This window comes from Propithecus coquereli, unplaced genomic scaffold (assembly GCF_000956105.1).
Source record: "Propithecus coquereli isolate 6110/MARCELLA unplaced genomic scaffold, Pcoq_1.0 Scaffold9, whole genome shotgun sequence".
Taxonomy (NCBI): domain Eukaryota; kingdom Metazoa; phylum Chordata; class Mammalia; order Primates; family Indriidae; genus Propithecus; species Propithecus coquereli.
The window spans coordinates 8,415,675-8,434,170 of NW_012155284.1; the positions used below are offsets into that span (position 1 = coordinate 8,415,675).

Here is an 18,496-nt window from a genome sequence, read left to right on the forward strand (position 1 = left end):
CTCTTGATTAAAAGTTTATCATATACATGACAAAATCATAATTCGTTCACTAAATTTACGTAATCTACAAATATTGAGGTATGTAAAAAATACAATAGAAAAGGGAGGCTAAGAAGATTTCATATTTTTATGCCATAAAATGTTTTCTCTGTTGATTAATGAAAAAGGCAAATGAAATAACAGATGTATTCAATATATAGTTCTAGAATTTTAAAGCTAAGGGGAAAAAAGTAACAGGAATATTACAGTTTTACTTTCGGGTTTTGGGTTTGTTTGTTTGTTTAGCCTTGAAGAGTAATATTGTTGAGCATCTCATAGGGCCAATTACATGGCAATTGTTCCATAGGGACTTTATTGTTTAAAGAAATTCAAATTTTCTGTAATCTTGGCTGGTGTCCCTCAGAGGAATGCAGGTAAAGTTCTTAAACCAACCATCTCTTCCACTGTAAATAAAATCAAATACCAATTTGGATTTAATGCTCAAACATCCAGGAATTTTGTTCATGAAATAACTTACAAAACTGGAGAGTAAAGTTCTTTAAAGTGCTACCTCAAAAAATATTTACAGATAACATGAGGTTGTTATTATTAGGCAACATTAGAGAAACAAAATATCATGAAGAAAATGTGCCTTATGGGGAAAAAAAAGTGATGCTAAACAGTATTTATGATATTTGAAGATGCTCAGTCCCCATGCAAGAGTTGGCCACAGCAATCCAAAACACTTAGAAACAGTCTCCAAATGCTAATATTCAAAAGGTAAGGAAGGGAAGGGGAAAAAAAAGCAATAAAAACAAAAACCTGGCCCTTAGGCATGAATCGTTAGGCATAACAAAAGGATTAATTCTGTATCTGCGCTAACTTCTTTAGAAAGTACAACTTGAACCAGCTTTCTAGAAACTAACAATTTATAATGTAATAATTGAGAACACGGACTCCAGGGCCGGTCTTCCCAGGGTCAATTCCTGGCTCTGCCATGTACTAGCTGTGTGACTTTGGACAAGTCACTCAACTTTTCTGTGTCCCAGTTTGCCCTCTCAAATGGAAATAATAACAGAACCATCTCAGTGGGTGGTTGTATTAAATGAGTTTCTCTGTGTAAAACCTTAGCACGCAGTGCCTGAAATATGATAAGTGTCATAATTATTGGTGGCAAGCGTGGGATAGAACAATTCAAAAGCTAATCACAATCAGAGCACAAAGCACACTACAACACCTGATGCAGCTAGAGTGAAGAAAACAATAAAAATTCCAACCAGGTGACATCTAAACACATTCGAGAATTTTATATACATACAATTTTTCCCATCAGCCTTACTGTTCCAGAAATTCACATTTCCACTGATCTGAGCTGGTTACACACACACACACACACACACACACACACACACACACACACACACATCCATACTGGACCAGGCAAAAGAGCAAACCATTCTTTACGGCGTTCCAGCTGACCTTATGGCCTAATAATGAAATAATCACCACAGCCTTAATAAAATCATGGTGAAATAAACGTTCAGCTAAAATAGCAGCCCAGAACATCATAGGCAAATTGTGTTAGCCAGAACACAGTGGACTTCAGGGACCTTCAGTAGTGGTCACCGATGACCATTCACCCAAAGATTCAGCATCAAAAGTGCAAGAAGGGACAACACTGTGCCATTCGTGGTTCTGGCACACTGACTGTCCTCACTGCCCAGCACACCCTGGAGCCTGCTTCATCCAGCCCGGCCCCTCAGTCACTGCCCTCCAAGAGCAGGCACGGAGAGCACACAGAGCCTAGCTAAGACGACCACCAGCAGCTGATCTTCCACAACTTTCAACGGTAAGAGCTATGAAGGCTCTGGAGTGGTATGAACAATTTTATCTGGCCCTGACCATCCTCTGAGAAATATATCCAATTTTTGTCCCACTTCCCTATCACCTCCTCTCCTCTTTCTTTTCTCTTGCCCCGAAAAATGCTTATCATGCCTAAGTAAACACAGTTTTCTGACTAGTTGCAAAACTCCAGTGGTTAACAGTGCACACAGCATTTCTGATCTAATCCCTGCTTATACACACCAGGATGTTCCTGAGAGATTTAGGCCACAGTTGATTTTCCTCGCTCCTGTCAATGTCCTGTGCGTCCTTGGCCTACTCTGGACATACAATTTCCTAAGCGTAAGTACATTTTCTCAGCATTTCCCTTGACTATATCTAATTCCTTACATGTGGATAGACTGGTTTTGTATATAATCACTGTTTATTTCCTTAGTACATTTTCTATCTACTGCAAATATGCTGCCAAATGCCTAAAAGCTTTCTACTTTGAAGCACAAGTCAGTAGAAAAAGACGGGAGACATACAAAAGGTAAAAGAGAAATACTTCTTTTAAACAAAAGCTGAATGTGGTTTAACTCAAATTGAATTTTTCAATTATACCAAAGCCAGTATGCAAAACCACACTGACAAAAACATATAAAGCACTGCAAATAGCAAGTTAGTGAATCAACACAGCAAAGCAACATGTGTCTAGAAAAAGCATTCTGCAATGTGGTCTCCATAGCACTGACGTTGCAAGATAACATATTACAGGGGTTACATTTTCTAAATTTTGCCTTGCCTTTTATTTTTTTTTTTTGTCCAAACTATTTCAATGTAACTTTTTCTTTATTTAAAGAACATGTGAAATGATACTTTAAATAACTATTTCATTCTCTCCTATATGCTGACAAGAAATAAGAATGTTACCACAGTGATTAAGTGATGTAAAGAATTAGCCACCACTAAGAATCAACATCTTTTGGATTAGTCATAAATCAACTCGCAGGCAGAGTCAGAATTATTGCTCTCCAATTGGGAGAAGTTGAATATCTTCAAAACTTTTTGTTGCTGAAAAATTATCCTCCCAACTGACAAACTAAGAATATATATTAAGCATGGAAACAAATCTGTGTCCAGTTCTGAAGACCTCTGTACTACTGCTTGTTTTATGTTCCTGAAACATTTTGCTGTCAGTGATTTATTTCACATCCATGTGGCCAGCCATTTGTTTATTCTATTGCATACCATCTGTTTTTCAGTAGAGAGGTTTCAAGTTCTTCTCATTCCCTACCTCATATCCCACAGAAAACAATTTATAATAGATATAGATTTAAATCACTTGGATTCACGTGGAGTTGGTAACGCAAGCTGCCTTTCATTTATATTTGGCAAATGTTTTAATGGGATTAGCAAATTGCATTATTACGAGGTAGTTATAGAGAGACACCACCTTTTTTTTTTTTTTCAACAATGACAAATGATGTTAACGGTTTCATTTTGGGTGTTTAATAGCAGTACAAAAGATTTCACTAACGTTACAGGAAATTCCCCTGATAGACAATAAAGTCCTACCACAAACCCTGTCTGTATCTTTTATTTCTGAGAGTGGATGGGTATGTGTATCAGGATGTGGCGGGGTTTATAATAGTGGGGAATAAATATCAAGTTGCTAATATTTTTAGGGGGATGTTATCATTTAACCTACAGACCAGAAAACTCTGTCTGGTTCTTACATGTTCATGGTATTCCCTAAGCCCTACAACCATGGTCTTGCTTGTCTCATACTCACAAGTGAAGGCAGTCCCCAGACTTCCCCAAAGAACAGTTAATGCCACAAACTCCAGCTCTTCAGACCAATTTATTCCCATTCTATGGCTCACTTTGATTTGTTCTACAGAAGAGCCAACCATTCAGAGAGACAACTTTCTGCTGAAACTATACAGATATGTTTGAAGAGCGTTAATTACCATGTTTACAAGAATCCTTGCTGCTTTCGTGGAGAGGAGGTATCTGATGACAGGACCCAATGGCTGTCCACAGTTCATGGTTGACATCTGAGGGCTGGGAAACGTCCATCTTGAGGTCTACTTGATTTTCACTAGTCCTTAGCAGATCAGAATTGGACATATTTGGGGGAGAAGTGGCATCCTGATGGATACCTGATAGATTCGGTTTGTTGAACGTGTTAAGTGACATTTGTACTAAAGCTTCATTGATGAAGAATGAATTTTCATGACATAAACTCTCAGATCGATTCAGTTCCATTACCTGTATAAAGAAATACAGAAAAAGCAGAATAATTTTTCTAGCAACTTACAAAGTTTCATGAAGTATTTATTCCTAATAGAATCCAGCAATCAAGATTTCAGTAAAAATAAGGTCAGGAAGAATATTACCACTTACTCTCTCCTCCCATTTCCTTTCTAATGAGCTAGTAGTACCAAAAACTTCAATTGGTTATGCATAACCTATCTTAAAAACGATAACAGCAACCAAAAAAAAAACAAGAAGTAGTGTTCTATAACATTAAAGTGTTTCCACTTTATTTTAATCAGAGAAAGTAGCATTTTCACTTTTCCTAAATAAAAACGTTGAGAACATACCCATATACACATGAGGAATTTAGCCAATTTGAAAGAAAAACAGAGGCAACATAGATCTTTCTTATAATTTTATCAACTTTGTAACTTTATACACTATCGATAAAAAGCATACATGCACATAGTACAGAAAAATAAAGTCTTGGGACCAATGGAATTGTCAAGCATGGTCAGAGAGGATGCACATAAATAAATAACTCTTATTAGTGAAACGGACTTTGAATTTACTGTATCAAATTTACAAAGAGAGCTTGGCATAACAGAATAGTGTTATTTAGTTATGCTTGCTATACTTGCTAAATTCAGTACCTACAATATATAGTAATAGCTAATCGATCTACTAAAAGGTACATCTACATAGAACTCTTAAGTATAGATAAGATAAAGAGGGTTCTTGAAGTGCTGGGAAAACAGCATGCTCACAGTGAACATGCCTACAGGACAAACCCGCGCTAGCCTTACTGGGACAACTCACTTCTGCGTTTCTTCTCAGGCAAGAGTGTCTTGGAGTACAATGATTCAATGATCCGACAGGACCTAGGCCTTTAACTTTTTCATATCTTAAGTCAAGATGCATATGTATAGTCTCTGAAAGGTCCCAGCTTTGGCTACCTACAACTGAGAAACTCCCGTGAGCTCTTATCCAAGAACTAAAAAGGCAGCCATTTGGTGAACACCCCAGGAATGACCAGGACGAGCCCCGTCTCCGAGAGGCGGCCTTACAACACTCCAGAAGATCCGTACCTCCTTGCTGCCCAGAGGAAAGGCTGCGGGGAGGCTCCTCTGGCGGCTGTGCTTCCAGGGGCCCAGCAGGCTCTGCTGGACCCGCATGCTCGCCCTCTCCCTCTCCACCAGCCGCTGGCCCTCCCTCAGCCGCTCCAGGCTGTGCTGGTACTCCTGCAGCTGGTGGTCCAGCTCGCCCCGGCTCCGCAGCAGCAGCTCCTCCTGCGACTGGCACTCCCTCTCCCGCTCCTGCAGCCAGCTCTCCTTGGCCGCCTGCGCCCGCTGCTGCTGGTCGCACCTGCGGAGCCAGCGCCGCTGCTCCTGCTGGAGCTGGTGCTGGAGCTTGTGCATGTTGGCCAGCTCCTCGCGCTGCTTGTCCACGTCGCGGGACTTCTCCTGGTCCTGAAAGGGGCTGCCTCGGAGGAGAGAGTGGCCAAGGGACAGGCTCTCCTGCTGCTGGAGGACCAGCTTGTGGATCTCAATGTGGCTGTCCTGAATGGTCAAGGCGGCCTGTCGGAGAGACGAGAGGAAAGATAACGAAACACAGGCTTCCATGTCATTTGCCCTTTTGGTTGGAACTACCTCTAAACACAAAACTCATGCTTAAATTATTTTCTGTTACTATTTCTGCCCTTTTTCTAAGTTACCTCCAAAGACAGACTTTGGCATTTCAAATAGGCTTGTCTACATCTCCCAGTGGTATGACCCGGGAATTTATAGTGAAACAAAAGCCATACTCATCCCCTCTTGTGGAAACAGGGTTTGTTGCTGGTTACTGGGTAATATTTATGTAGTCTTCTGAATAAGAACTCAGTACATGAACTCACAAGGCCCTGCACTCCTGTTCTACATCTCATTCTCTTTCTGAGGTCTTCCCAGTCAAAAATTCATGAGAATTTAAGAATCTATATAAACCTAGCAGTATTCTTCTTTGAGTCCCAAACCAGAAATTACTTGAGCTATACTGCTTTTATGAAGACATAAAATAAAAGCCAACTATTTGGAGACTTTTGGTAAATAACCTTTTTATAACACAATACCCAAGGATAGCAGTGAATACCATTTTTAGGAGATATGTAAGTGCCTAAAGCTAGTCTCATTACGGTTTTATCTTTATATTACAGCAGGAAGGTCATGCATAAAAACTAAGCTGAAATTTATTTGTTTAATAGATCACTAACAGGAAGCTGGAATGATTAAGGGAAAATAGATACTCTAAAGCCCAGAGGACATTACCAACCAGATTAAAAAAACATTTTGAGTTACCATATCTGCCTATGACAAGTTTGGCAGCATCACAGGAAATAATTACCACGATTTGGAAGGATTCCACAAAACCAAAAAAAATCTCTGTGAATGCCCTTGGAAGCTTTTCATTTTAAAAGTTCCCATTTAAAGTGCAAAGAAGGACAGAAGGAACAAATTGAAAATGGACACATACTGGGGATGCATGTACGTTTTGACTCAGAATGAGAAATCATTACTCTCCAAGGGATAAATTCACATTTTTCCTTCCTAAGAATTTTTTAAACTTATTCATATTACAGATGTTGGGAAGACGGGGATTTGACCATTAGTTCTTTGTGAGATCAGCAGATTCCTATATTTTTGAAAGTTAAATTCATACTTGTCTTGAAATAAGACTTAGAAATGTATTCGCTGGGGCCTTTTGAAAGAAAGTTCATATTGGTAAATTTGAAAATTAATTTCTGGAAGTTCAGACTCACTTGAATACTTGATTAATGATTTTTGGCAGTTGTTATAAAGAAAACAATGATTACCATTGAGAACAGGTACTAATTACAGTGATCTTTAAATACGAAATAATTAGCACATAATAATAAACCATTCAGACTCTGCTGACCTGGCTACAGAAAACCGTAGACTGTACATCACCACCTAATTCTAAGAAAGCCTAAAGGCATCAGTACGGTAAAAACAAACAAAAATCCAATATTTTATATGTCAAAACCACAGGCAATAACTCTCATGCAACAATTAACAATTAGAACAATTAAGTGCTACCATGAAGTAGTCTTCGTGTCTACCTAACGTCTGGGAGGAGATCATTCTCTTCCCTGGCATAGAAGTGGAATTTGAAGATTGAATATTCATTTTAAGTTAAATGAATATCCTGTCTTCACACTTAAAGTTTACATCTATATTTAGGACAGAGAACAGCACTTGCTTTTCAAGTTTAAGGAAATTCCCAACTCACTCTCTCTTAACTTTACTCTGCTAGAACAGCTCTGTGTCCTTTCCTTTTGCTCTGCCTATGCCCCATTTCTAACTCTAGTCTCCTAATATAGGGATCAAATTTCATTTTCATCTGATTCAAAAATGCTCATGTAAAAACTTCAATCATGCATAAGAGATTCAGCTTCAAAAGAGACGACTGTGCCATGAACAGAAATCTTTCAGAGCCCATGGCCTTGGACCAGCTCAAAAGCTTTGGTGAGGTTAAGAGAATCCACTGTAGACTTTGATATTTCCAGTGTTGCTTCAACCTAATGTGTTGCAAAAATTAGGTCATTTAGGTCACCCGGCTTTTCTAAACCTTGAATCCACACAGGGCTGTATTCAGGGTTGAAAAGAAGAGACATGACCCTGTGAGTGTTTTCATCAGGCAACACAAGCCGAGATTGCTCAGTGTTTTTATCCTCCAAGAGTTAATAGACTATACTCAAACCATATGCCTTTCTCAGTTGACATTTAAAAGAAGGAATATTTGTTTTACACAACAAATGGATCTCTAAGAACATCTACCCCAGAACAGCATATCTAATATAAGACTCTGAAGGCATCCTCACTAAATCTTGACCAAGACAAGGAGCTTACTATCATTTAACACATTTTCAAAAATTCTAGCCAAAGCAGTAAGCTAAGAAAACGAATTTGATATAATTATTGGAGAATAGCCATAATATCATTATTTTCAAATTTTTATTTTCTATCTGGAATACTCCAAAGAATCAATGGAAAAACTATTAAAACAAAAAATAAAATCCAATGAGTTGGCCAGTTACAATATAAATACATAAAAATCAATATCTTTATATCGGCAACAACCACTGGGGAAAAATAATGAAAAAAATATTCTATTCACAATAGCAAAAAAGAGACATAGGAATAAACTTAGTAAAAAATACATATGTAGTACCTATGTGAGGACAAGTACAAAGCTTTCTAGCAGAATATAAAATAAGATGTGACTGATCCATGTTCTTAGACAAAAGGACTGATTATGGCAAAACTGCTAATTCTCTCCAATTTAATTTATAAATATAATGAAATTTTAACTTAATGGTGTTGGTAAGAGATAAGAAACTTGACAGATTCAAAAGCTCTTGTGGAAGAATACATACACATGCATAGAAAAATAAATACGAGATTAGCCCTGTCACATATTCAAATGTAACCCAAAGCTGTAATAGTTAAGACAGTAATACTGGAACAAGAATAATATAACATGAGAGAAAGAAGTCTTGATTTAGTCAAGGTATAAATAAAAAAACATCAAACGTAGCACGACTTTACATTTCTGGTGAAAACTTGGGCTTAATTTTATTTCCTTTTAATATTCAGCAAGATAGGAAGTATGAATTAACAATAAACCAGTAGTGAAAAAATGTTTTCTTTCACCAGTAATCAAAAAAGTACAAATAAAAATAATCGGGTACCTTGATTCATTTTCAAATTGAGGAGAAAAGAAAGAGGATTAATTGCTTTGATTATTTTGGCAATGTTTGTTAAAAACCTGAAAACAATAATTCTAGTAATTTATCCTGAGGAAACACTCAGATATAATCAAAGAGATTAGGGTACAATGATGTCCACTACAGTGTTGTTAATAACACAACAGTATAAACAATAAGGAATTGAATACATGGATTCCACAGACATGATTATTATACGATCATTAAAAATCGTGCTATAGAATAATAGGTGATGACAGAGAAAGTTACGTGTTGCAAAAGAACATACGTAAAATGATTCTAAAATCTGGAGGGACAGACACTAACGCGATCATTGTTAGTTCTCTCTGCAGAATCAGAAATCATCTTCTTTTATTTATTCGTATTCTCAAATTTTTCTACAAATTTTCAACAGTTCTGACATTGCATATGTATAATTCCAAAATATTTTTCAATTAAGCAACTGAATGCATTGAGCCTCTTTCTTGTGCCTAAGGAATGGCCTAAGGGATCATCCAACCCTCTAATCCTAACCATAAGCACAATTTTTATGCCTATTTTTCCTTGAAAGACAGTAAGCCACCTGAGGGTAGGCTTTCTGTGCCAGCCCTCAGCATAGCATCCAGCAGAGAGGGTACGCCACAAATGTGGAGTGGATGAACAAGCACAAGAGTGAAGAAGGCTATGAGTTATTTAACTGCTCTAAAGGCCTATGGCCACATGTGGAAGTAGAAAAAGTTTAGGTGTGAATTTAAGTTTTCACCAGAAAATGTGAAGTCATGCTACACTCACCTAAGAGTTTCATTGAAAATGTCAGGCCAGATCATACTCATCAATATTTTTTAAAGATATGATGTGTTTTATGATTTCAGAGACTTGTACAAAAGGCAGTGGTGGTATTGCCTTGATTACAAAACCAGGTGACGTTCAACATGTTGCACCTAAGAGGTTGGCATTCTTTTAAGATCATTCACTACCTCTCAAGTGTTCTAATTTTTAAAGTCTGGTAACCATCAAAGTGAATTGCATTAAGAGAAACATTCACAAGGTCAAAGATTAAAGGAGGATAGTTACCTGAAGGCTATATAAGAGGCGGGTTAGATTCTGTATAGCTTGTATAATCTGAAAAATAAGATCATAAATATCAAATTCCTGAAAAAGCTTTCATTATCCACAAATAAAGAGAGGCTAGTGATATATTTAAGACATGTGTGGCTCACCTCTGACTGTGAAGAACCTGGAAAACTTCTATATTCCACCTAAAATACATAAAAACATAAAAAAATGAATAACCATTTTACTTTTTGAAAAGCTGCACTGTAGTGTTCCAAAAGGTATGACCTTAGGTAAATCACTACACTCTCTCTAAACTTGATTACCTCATCTATCGTGACTCAGTTTCCTCCCAGAAACAAAAGCCTTTAGAATTAAACAACCCCTTGACAATGAGAGCCCCTTTGTGCAAACTTGGTGTTTGCAATGCATGACAATTCTTACCCAACCATCCCTTAAAACAACAAGGGGCAACAATATGGAAGTCCTGCAAACTCTAAGTGATAACGCAAACCACACTATAAATTGAGCTCCCTATGCTCAGGTTGAAGCGTCTCCTGGGCCAGGCCAACCCTTCACATCCTGGGAGGCCAGATTTGGAAGTTAGGGAACATCATGCCGGACCTCTGACTCTCCTGTCTTTTTGAAGGAGACTCGTCATGCCAAAATAGCCAGTGGCTGGGAAAAGAAACCCAGGCCCAGAGTCAGCCCAAAGGGGAGCGCCTCGCTGGGCTACTGCACACCCTACCATGGTCGGAGTTCACTGGACCAGTGACTGCCTTAGCAGAGGCACCACCAGCAGAGGCCGTGATGAACTCACAGGAGACCATCTGCTCCTTAGGGACAGGAGCCTATGCCTCATTCCTTGTCTCTCCCATAGCACACACTGGGGACACCTGTGGATAGTGAGGGTTTTTCCAGTCTCTGGAATTGAACTATATGTTTGTTTACTAATTTATTGTCTGCCTTCTCTCCCTAGAGTGTAAGCCAGTGAGCAGCAAGACTTTATTTGTGTTCCATATCTTATATCTTCAAACCTAAGAATGATGCTGGCACGTAATGGACACTCCACAAATGAATGACTGTCAGTTGAATTGGACAGCACTCCCTTCAATCAATAAATATTAATCACCCACAATACACTTCACATCTTATGCTATGGGAGAGCATCAAATTCCCTGCCCTTCAAGAGCCTACAATCTCCTGTATGCTGCTTGCTTTTGTCTGAGCAGATCTAATTTTAAGTGGTTAAAAAAAAGTTTATTAAAAGGATTTGTTCTGTAAAATCTGGACTCGGTCAAAAGGTCACATTCAAGGATCCGGAAGGCCACATGTGGCCCCAAAGCCACAGGTTCTCCACCCCTGACTGGTTCTCCTTGTCCGTCAATACTCCACGGCTTTTGTAATAGGAAGACCATATGGTATAGAGTTTTTATACTCTATAAAAATTAGAACCAGAGAAATGAGTTGGATTGTGCTACCTGTGGTTACTTACACCACAAGTTTGATACAAGATGGGAACGGGCACATCATCTTTTTAAATGGAGTTGGTCTGCCACCTTGTGGTGAACTTGCATAGCTGCAGTTGGTGATTCACAACATTTCTAGCATTTGGGCTACAGATTGAACTTTTTAATTTTCAGAAATTTATTTTAGCCTTACCTTGTTAAGCAAGGTAATGACAAAATAGCCATTCCATACTTTTTTAAAAGTTTGATTTCAAGTGGTCCTGCCCTATATCTCAGTTCATTTAGTTTCTCAAAATGCCTTGTTAAGGGCAAGTTTTGCAGACAGGTTAATCCAACAAAGAACCTCGTCACTTACTCTAACTTACCTACCTGTGACTAAATCATGGGGGCAGAAGTGTTTAGGGGTAGGAGCCACCATAGCTTTCCACACAAAATTAAACTATCACTGACCAACTTACTCTTTCTTTTCTAATGATACAAAAGTTGGAAACTACAAACTTGAGACTTAAAGGTGAAGTCAGCACTGAAAAGGAGGAAAAGCAGGAACATCTTAGGAAGAAAGACGTTAGAAAGCTTACAATTAAAAGAAGTGGAGCGAAATATTGCATTTCTATAATCACTTTGGCCTGTGAAGTTTAAAAAAGAGTACAAAGTCACAGCTGTCTTCTCTATAGGTTTTTTAAAATCCTTAGACTTGGTTTCTCAATCATATGTATTATAATAAATAAAAAGTGTGACATATAAATACATAAGAGAAGATCTGACATTTGTCATTTTTCCATATTGACACATACTGATAGCTGTAATGTACTAATTTGATTTTGGAGAAAGCCAACCTCCTGAGCCCAGACAAGCCCGAGGAGGCCAACTAGACACCTCCCAGAATCGTATGTTTATTCCTTTCCTCTGTCTGACATCTCAATTTCATTCGAAGTTAACAGAAAGTTTTATGCACTTAATTTTTAAAGAGAGCGTTACCACCTATGTATGTAAAGTAAAAAAAGAAGCATTTGCAACCACTTTCCCCAGCAAAAATTGGTGAGATTAATTAAAAATCTACCACAAAAAAAGTAGGTGAAATGTGGGTGGTGACAGGAAATCAACTTTGGAAGGAGAAAAAGTTTAAGGAAAGTGACAGAAGCAAGAATATTCAAAAATAAAAAAAGTGTTTCAATTACTTTGGCACCATCTGGTTGCATAGGGGCCCCAGACGCCCAGGACCACCGCTCGGGCAGTTGCCAAATGCGGTGGGCGAGAAGCAAAGGTTTGCAAGGCGGAAAGCAGGAGAGCGCAGACACACACACACAGGCGAGAGTTTTCAATCGGCTTTAATAACTTTCCAATCATTTCTTTGTTTACACTTACACGACATAAGAAGAACAGCACATTTGGAGAAGAAATAAGTTAGAAAGTTTCAATATGAATATTTCAATCCATTGAGAACAATTCAGAAAAGCACTCTCATCCCAGTCATTCCCACTGGCAGAGCAGGACCTGAGGCTATTTAATTACACACAGTAACCCGTGCTCTTTACTAACAAATCAGTGCACAGTACCTGCTCCCCTGCATCAGAGACCGCCAAGTCGGTTACCACACCCCGGATCCCGGGATCCACATCCCAACAGCCTCTTCCTTCTCTCCCTTCTGGGACTAGTGCTGGAAGCACACCATCGAGACAGAAACAAAAAGGACAATATCAAACATCAGCCAGCCGACTGGGTTCTGCACGCAGCCGACACGTGTTTTGAAATAGGAAACATCACAAAATAATACATATTGAACCCTCTTTGACGAGGTGCTGAAACAGCACAGAGCAAAGCACGCAGTCCCTGCCCGCATGGAGCTTACACGCTAAGAGATACCACACTGACCAATAGCATAAACGATCACTCCCCTTCTTGTTTTCACTTCCTTCTTGCGCTAACATGTTCCTGTGTTGTTTGCGGTATAGAGGGTGGGTTCTACATCTCACTTTCACTTACTAGGAAAATGCCTCCTGGGGAGGGTGAGATTTCAAACAGGCACTGTAGAACAAAGGCAAGGTCTCTTGGCAGAGCCGAGTCTGCAGAAAGGCTCCCTTGTGGCCCCTACGAGAGGTTTAGAGGAAGAAAGCGTCCGAGGGCAGGAGGGAGAAGACATCTTTCTAAGGCGGCTGGAGATGGCTAATACTTTATGGTCTCTTAGTCATACAAACGGACAACCTATCCCTATCTCTGAGTGATTTACTTTTTAACAATTTCCACATATCTTTTATTCTCACATTTCTTGCTTATGCTTCACAAATACTGTAAGATTCTGTACATTTAACCTATGAAGACACAGAAACCCAGTCCAGAAATATTTTTAAGCACCAAATACAAATTTCACTTCACCCATTAACTCTCCATTGGCAGAATTTTATTTATTTCTTTACCCCTGTGAACTTGGTTAAAACTTCTATCATACCCACCTTGCACTGATGAAAACTAGACTTTTCAAAGCCCTTTCATACATGGTATTTCACTAGAACCATGTCTACTCAGGACCCTGATGAAATAGATACTCACTCTGTGACACTGTTTATAAAATTTATTATTCATTGTCATCTTGAAACTTTATTTCACATAAAGGAAATGCTTTTTTAATCCTTTAAATTAATAAAAATACTTATGTCTTTGGAAAATGGAAGTCCTCTAGGACTTCATAGGCCTCTTCTAATACAAAGTAGTTTTTGTCTAAATGGAAACTGCTTCAAATGATACCAGCTAAAAACCAAGTTCATTCTGTCTAAGCTGATCAACACTTATTCACTTATAGTGAAGAGACATTTTATAGAGATTTTTCTGTCATTCAAAAAAATGGTTCTACTACTGGGTACTATTCTTAACTCTTACAGCAATGCCAAAGGCATTACCAAAGGATTAGCCATTCTCTTTCTGCCAAGTGAAGGCAGAGAACGGAACACAGACCTGCCCCTGCATTCAATTCCAGGGTAGGCGAGAGGGTCTCCAATGGACAGAGCTTCCCTGGATGTAGATTCTGCTCACTCATCTGATTAGCCTATTGAGGACTGAATGTAGAGGACTTTCCTTACTGATGGCCTCAGACTGACATGAGCCTAATTTGGAAGGACCCAGGCCTCAAAGTCAAGCGCAGAACTGACTTATTCAGTTACTGACCTTCCTTTAGGAATAATCTTTGCCCTTAACAACTTTATAAAGAAAATCAAACTCTTGTAGCACCATGTTGCAATCCAGCCCAGAACTGAGGTGGCCTCTGGGGTACAGGACCCCACCAACCTGCCCCTGTACCTCTCTTCTACCCGAATCTCCCTATCAGACCAGTCTGTAAAGAGCCCTCAACGGTTCTAGCAAATGCCACGAGTTTCCCTTTGGAACTCTCCCATGTCACGGGAGATGCGGATACAGACGGGAGAAGCTTCATTGCCTGGCCTAAAGGGACAGACGGTACGGCCACACGCTCCAGGCAGCTGCAGGAGTGGAGCGGAGCGCCCCCCCAGCCGTCCCTGGGGTGAGGCTGACAGCAGCAGATCCCTGCGTGTATTTTTAGATAGAACTTCCTCAATGGCATAATGAGGTTCTTCTTTTAACAGGAAATCACCCAGGGCAGTACAACTCCCCTGATGAATCTGGGCTGTGCCAAAATGAAAAACATATGTGCACATTCTGAAAATAGAAACCCAGGATTTGATAAAGCAGAACTCGAGAGGGGAAAATAATTATTGGTGCTGGTAAAAAAAAAAAAAAAAAAATGTATAGAATTAGAAAGCTATATGGCTCCTATATATCTTAATTAACCAAGGAATGTTGTTAAAGAAGTTCTAAGACAATTTAACCTTCCAATCTTTAAAGACATGTTACCTTCTGCACATAAGGAGTTGGGAAAGTAAGGTTTTTACCAACCATGTAAGATGAAAAATATACTCTTTATGCTTGTATCTTAGAAACCTTTATGGAACTAAGCATTTAGCTTACAACCATACATATAACAGTATAAGCGGGTTCTGAATCTAAACCAATTCTCTACATTCTATTTTTCTGTATTTAAAATATTTTGAAACAGTGTTTTAATAAATGAATTCTGACCTGAAATAAAATGTATGATGATCAAGAAATTTTCTGGCACTTCTGCTTTTAACAGCAGCACCCAAGAGTATGTGTGTTCATATGTGTATGTGTGTTGTGTGTGTGTGTGTGTGTGAGAGAGAGAGAGAGAGAAGTCTGTGTATATTTCCATTTTCTGGGTTGTTTTCTCAGGTGATGTGTATGAGATTAAGTTTTAAGCACTTACTCTCTAAGAGACTGCAGGGACTTTTAAAAAAACAAAAAAGTTAAAAAGTTCTTTCAAAACTGTACTCAGTAAGTCATATCGAAAATGAGGCAGGGTAGGGTATGGGGAAGGTATAACACTCGGCTGGGAAACAGAGCAGTATAACTCACCAATTACTCTTTAGGTCCTTGTCCTTGGAACATCAGTGTCATTATTTTATACATAATATTTGTTTATGGCTAGCACATTTATTCCAAAGTTTTTTTCTAATTTAAAAAAATACATTAAGTCCCCTCCAAATAGGGACAGAATCACTGCCTTCATTTTATGTGACCACTCTAGCTCCAGGCACGGTGCGCAGGCTCATTGCCAGGGCCTGCATTTTCACTTACAAGCAGTAGGCGATCCCGGGACATCCTGAGAACTGTGTGTGTCCGTCAAGATAGATTCTCCACAACCGTCCTCGGATGATTGACTTACATCGCTCATCTGTGAGGCCTTCACTGCAACTTGTAGGCTCTCAGCTAAGAATAGAAAAATAAAAATAAAATTTAAAAAACAGATATATGTATATAGCTTAATCTAGAACAGGGTTTGGAAAACTGCATTTGCTTATGCCTGTTTTTATATGGTCCAGGAGCTAAAAATGGTTTTTGCATTTTTAAAGGACTGTTAAAACACACACACACACACACAAATATATCCTAGACACTGTGTGATCTGCAAATTCTAAAATATTTACTATCTGGCCCATTACATAAAAAATTTACAGACCTACAATCTAGAACAAAACTTTTAGCATCATTTTATGATAGAAAATTAACTCAATAAAAAAATATAAACTTATTATATAAAAATATCTCAAATGCAACTTTCTGTACATTAATATGCTGAAAAACTTCCTATAGTTTGATGAATTCAAATACAATATCAGGCGTTAGGATTTTAAAACCTGTTATTTGGACATATTAGTTATTCTTCAAAAGACTATTTCCCCAAACTGGCTTTTAAAAATACAGATTCCTAATCTTCACTCTAGACTTACTGGACCTGGTTCTCCAGACGAGAAAAGGAGATTCACATTTTAAACAAGCACCAAAGGCTACTCATAGGATCCCAAGCTTAGCTTAGGTCAGCTTAGGAAACATCACACCCAGAGGGTGAAGTTTCTGTTTACAATAAAAGATGTTCGACTAGCATGTAGAATAGCATAATTTTGAAGACCCTACAAATATTTCTAAAACACCTTGTTCAAGGATTCAATTTTGAAAATACTCATTAAACATCTACTCTGTTCTAGGGGCTACTGGGCCCTTGGTAACAAATAAGGACAGTTCAAAGATTGGAGAAGGAAAGAGACATACACTACTAACTATACTACAAAGCAGCATGTGGTCAGTTCTCAGTCCTATCATCTGGTTATTAGAGCATTATAAATGCTACAGTAGCATGGAGGAACAGGAGAGTTATGCTAGCTAGTAGGATTAGGAAAAAGTTTTTAAAGGAGGTAAAAACTGCGTAGGATCTGGAAGGATGCAGAGAATCCAAGAGGCAGAGATAGAGGAGTATAAAGGAGGGAAGAAAAACAGTCCAACGGCAAAGACGGAGGGAGACCATTCAAGGTACACTGCCAAACTGTCTTTTTGCCGGAAGATGATTACCCCGCCCTTACAGCAGAGGTAAGAATCCCTGCTGTATCTCTCAGCTGCAGCCCGGGTGTTAATGGCCAATGACTTAGGGTAGATTACCCAACCTGTGGCTCCTGCAGTACACTGCCATTGCTCTGGGGCCACCGTTGTGCCCCGGCACCTCTATCGCAGTGGGCCAGAGGAATGGAAGCAGATGGACTTACAACTTGATGTTAGTGGAAGTTTTCGTGGGGGAGGAAGTTAAAGCCACTGGCTAAACTCGAGAGTGGATGACTTATTCCACCAAAGCTTCATCAAGGATAATGAGGAGGTCACTGGTTCTTGCCAACCCACTTGAAAATCCTTTTGGATTCATTTCTAAAATGTACCTTGAATCTGTCTACTCTCTACTTCCATTGCCAATATCCCTGGTCTAGATCAACATCTGTCATCTCAACTCGTATGATTGCTTCCTAACAGGTCTTGAGGCAGACTCCGCTCTTCCCAACCTGGTCTCCATTCAGCAGCCAGAGTTTTTTTTTTTTTTTTAAGACATAATGAGACCAGGCTGGGCGCGGTGGCTCACGCCTGTAATCCTAGCACTCTGGGAGGCCAAGGAGGGTGGATCGTTTGAGCTCAGGAGTTCGAGATCAGCCTGAGCAAGAGCGAGACCCGGTCTCTACTAAAAATAGAAAGAAATTAGCCAGACAACTAAAAAAAATAGAAAAAAATAGCCGGGCATGGTGGTGCATGCCTGTAGTCCCAGCTACCTGGGAGGCTGAGGCAAGAGGATTGCTTGAGCCCAGGAGTTTGAGGTTGCTGTGAGCTAGGCTGACGCCACAACACTCTAGCCCGGGCAAAAAGAGTGAGGCTCTGTCTCAAAAAAAAAAAAAAAAATACATAATGAAACCATGCTACACCCATGATTTAAAGCTTCCAGTGATTTTCCATCACATTTGGAATAACATCCCTTTGTGTGTGTGTGTGTGTGTTTGCGTGTGTGTAAACCAAGGCCTCCCATGACCTGGTCCTAGCCCACCCACCTCATCTCATGGCAGTCTCCCCTAACTTCTGCCACCCTGGTCTTCTTACTTTTCTTGAACATGCCAAGCTCACTGAAGCTTCAGGGGCTTTGCACTTACCTCCTCTCTGCCCAGGAATGGTCCTCCCCAGATCTCCAGAACAGCTGGCTGCTTCTCATCTCTCAGTCCTCATGCCAAAAATCACTCTCCTCAGAGACATCATCCCTGAC

At 39.3% G+C, this 18,496-nt stretch overlaps 1 protein-coding gene across 2 annotated transcripts in view; it reads right to left on the minus strand.

The window, feature by feature from the left end:
• ARHGEF28 (Rho guanine nucleotide exchange factor (GEF) 28) overlaps positions 1 to 18,496 on the minus strand; it is a 310,356-nt gene that overhangs the window by 23,489 nt on the left and 268,371 nt on the right. Inside the window, exons 22-27 of one of the 2 annotated variants that reach the window (XM_012664527.1) lie at positions 16,009 to 16,140; positions 12,903 to 13,003; positions 10,045 to 10,083; positions 9,899 to 9,946; positions 5,151 to 5,639; positions 3,774 to 4,074 (exon numbers count right to left, since the gene is read on the minus strand). In XM_012664527.1, coding sequence (XP_012519981.1) covers positions 3,774 to 4,074; positions 5,151 to 5,639; positions 9,899 to 9,946; positions 10,045 to 10,083; positions 12,903 to 13,003; positions 16,009 to 16,140 — 1,110 coding nt within the window. The remainder of the gene's footprint in view (positions 1 to 3,773; positions 4,075 to 5,150; positions 5,640 to 9,898; positions 9,947 to 10,044; positions 10,084 to 12,902; positions 13,004 to 16,008; positions 16,141 to 18,496) is intronic. The other variant, XM_012664526.1, reaches the window with a different exon arrangement.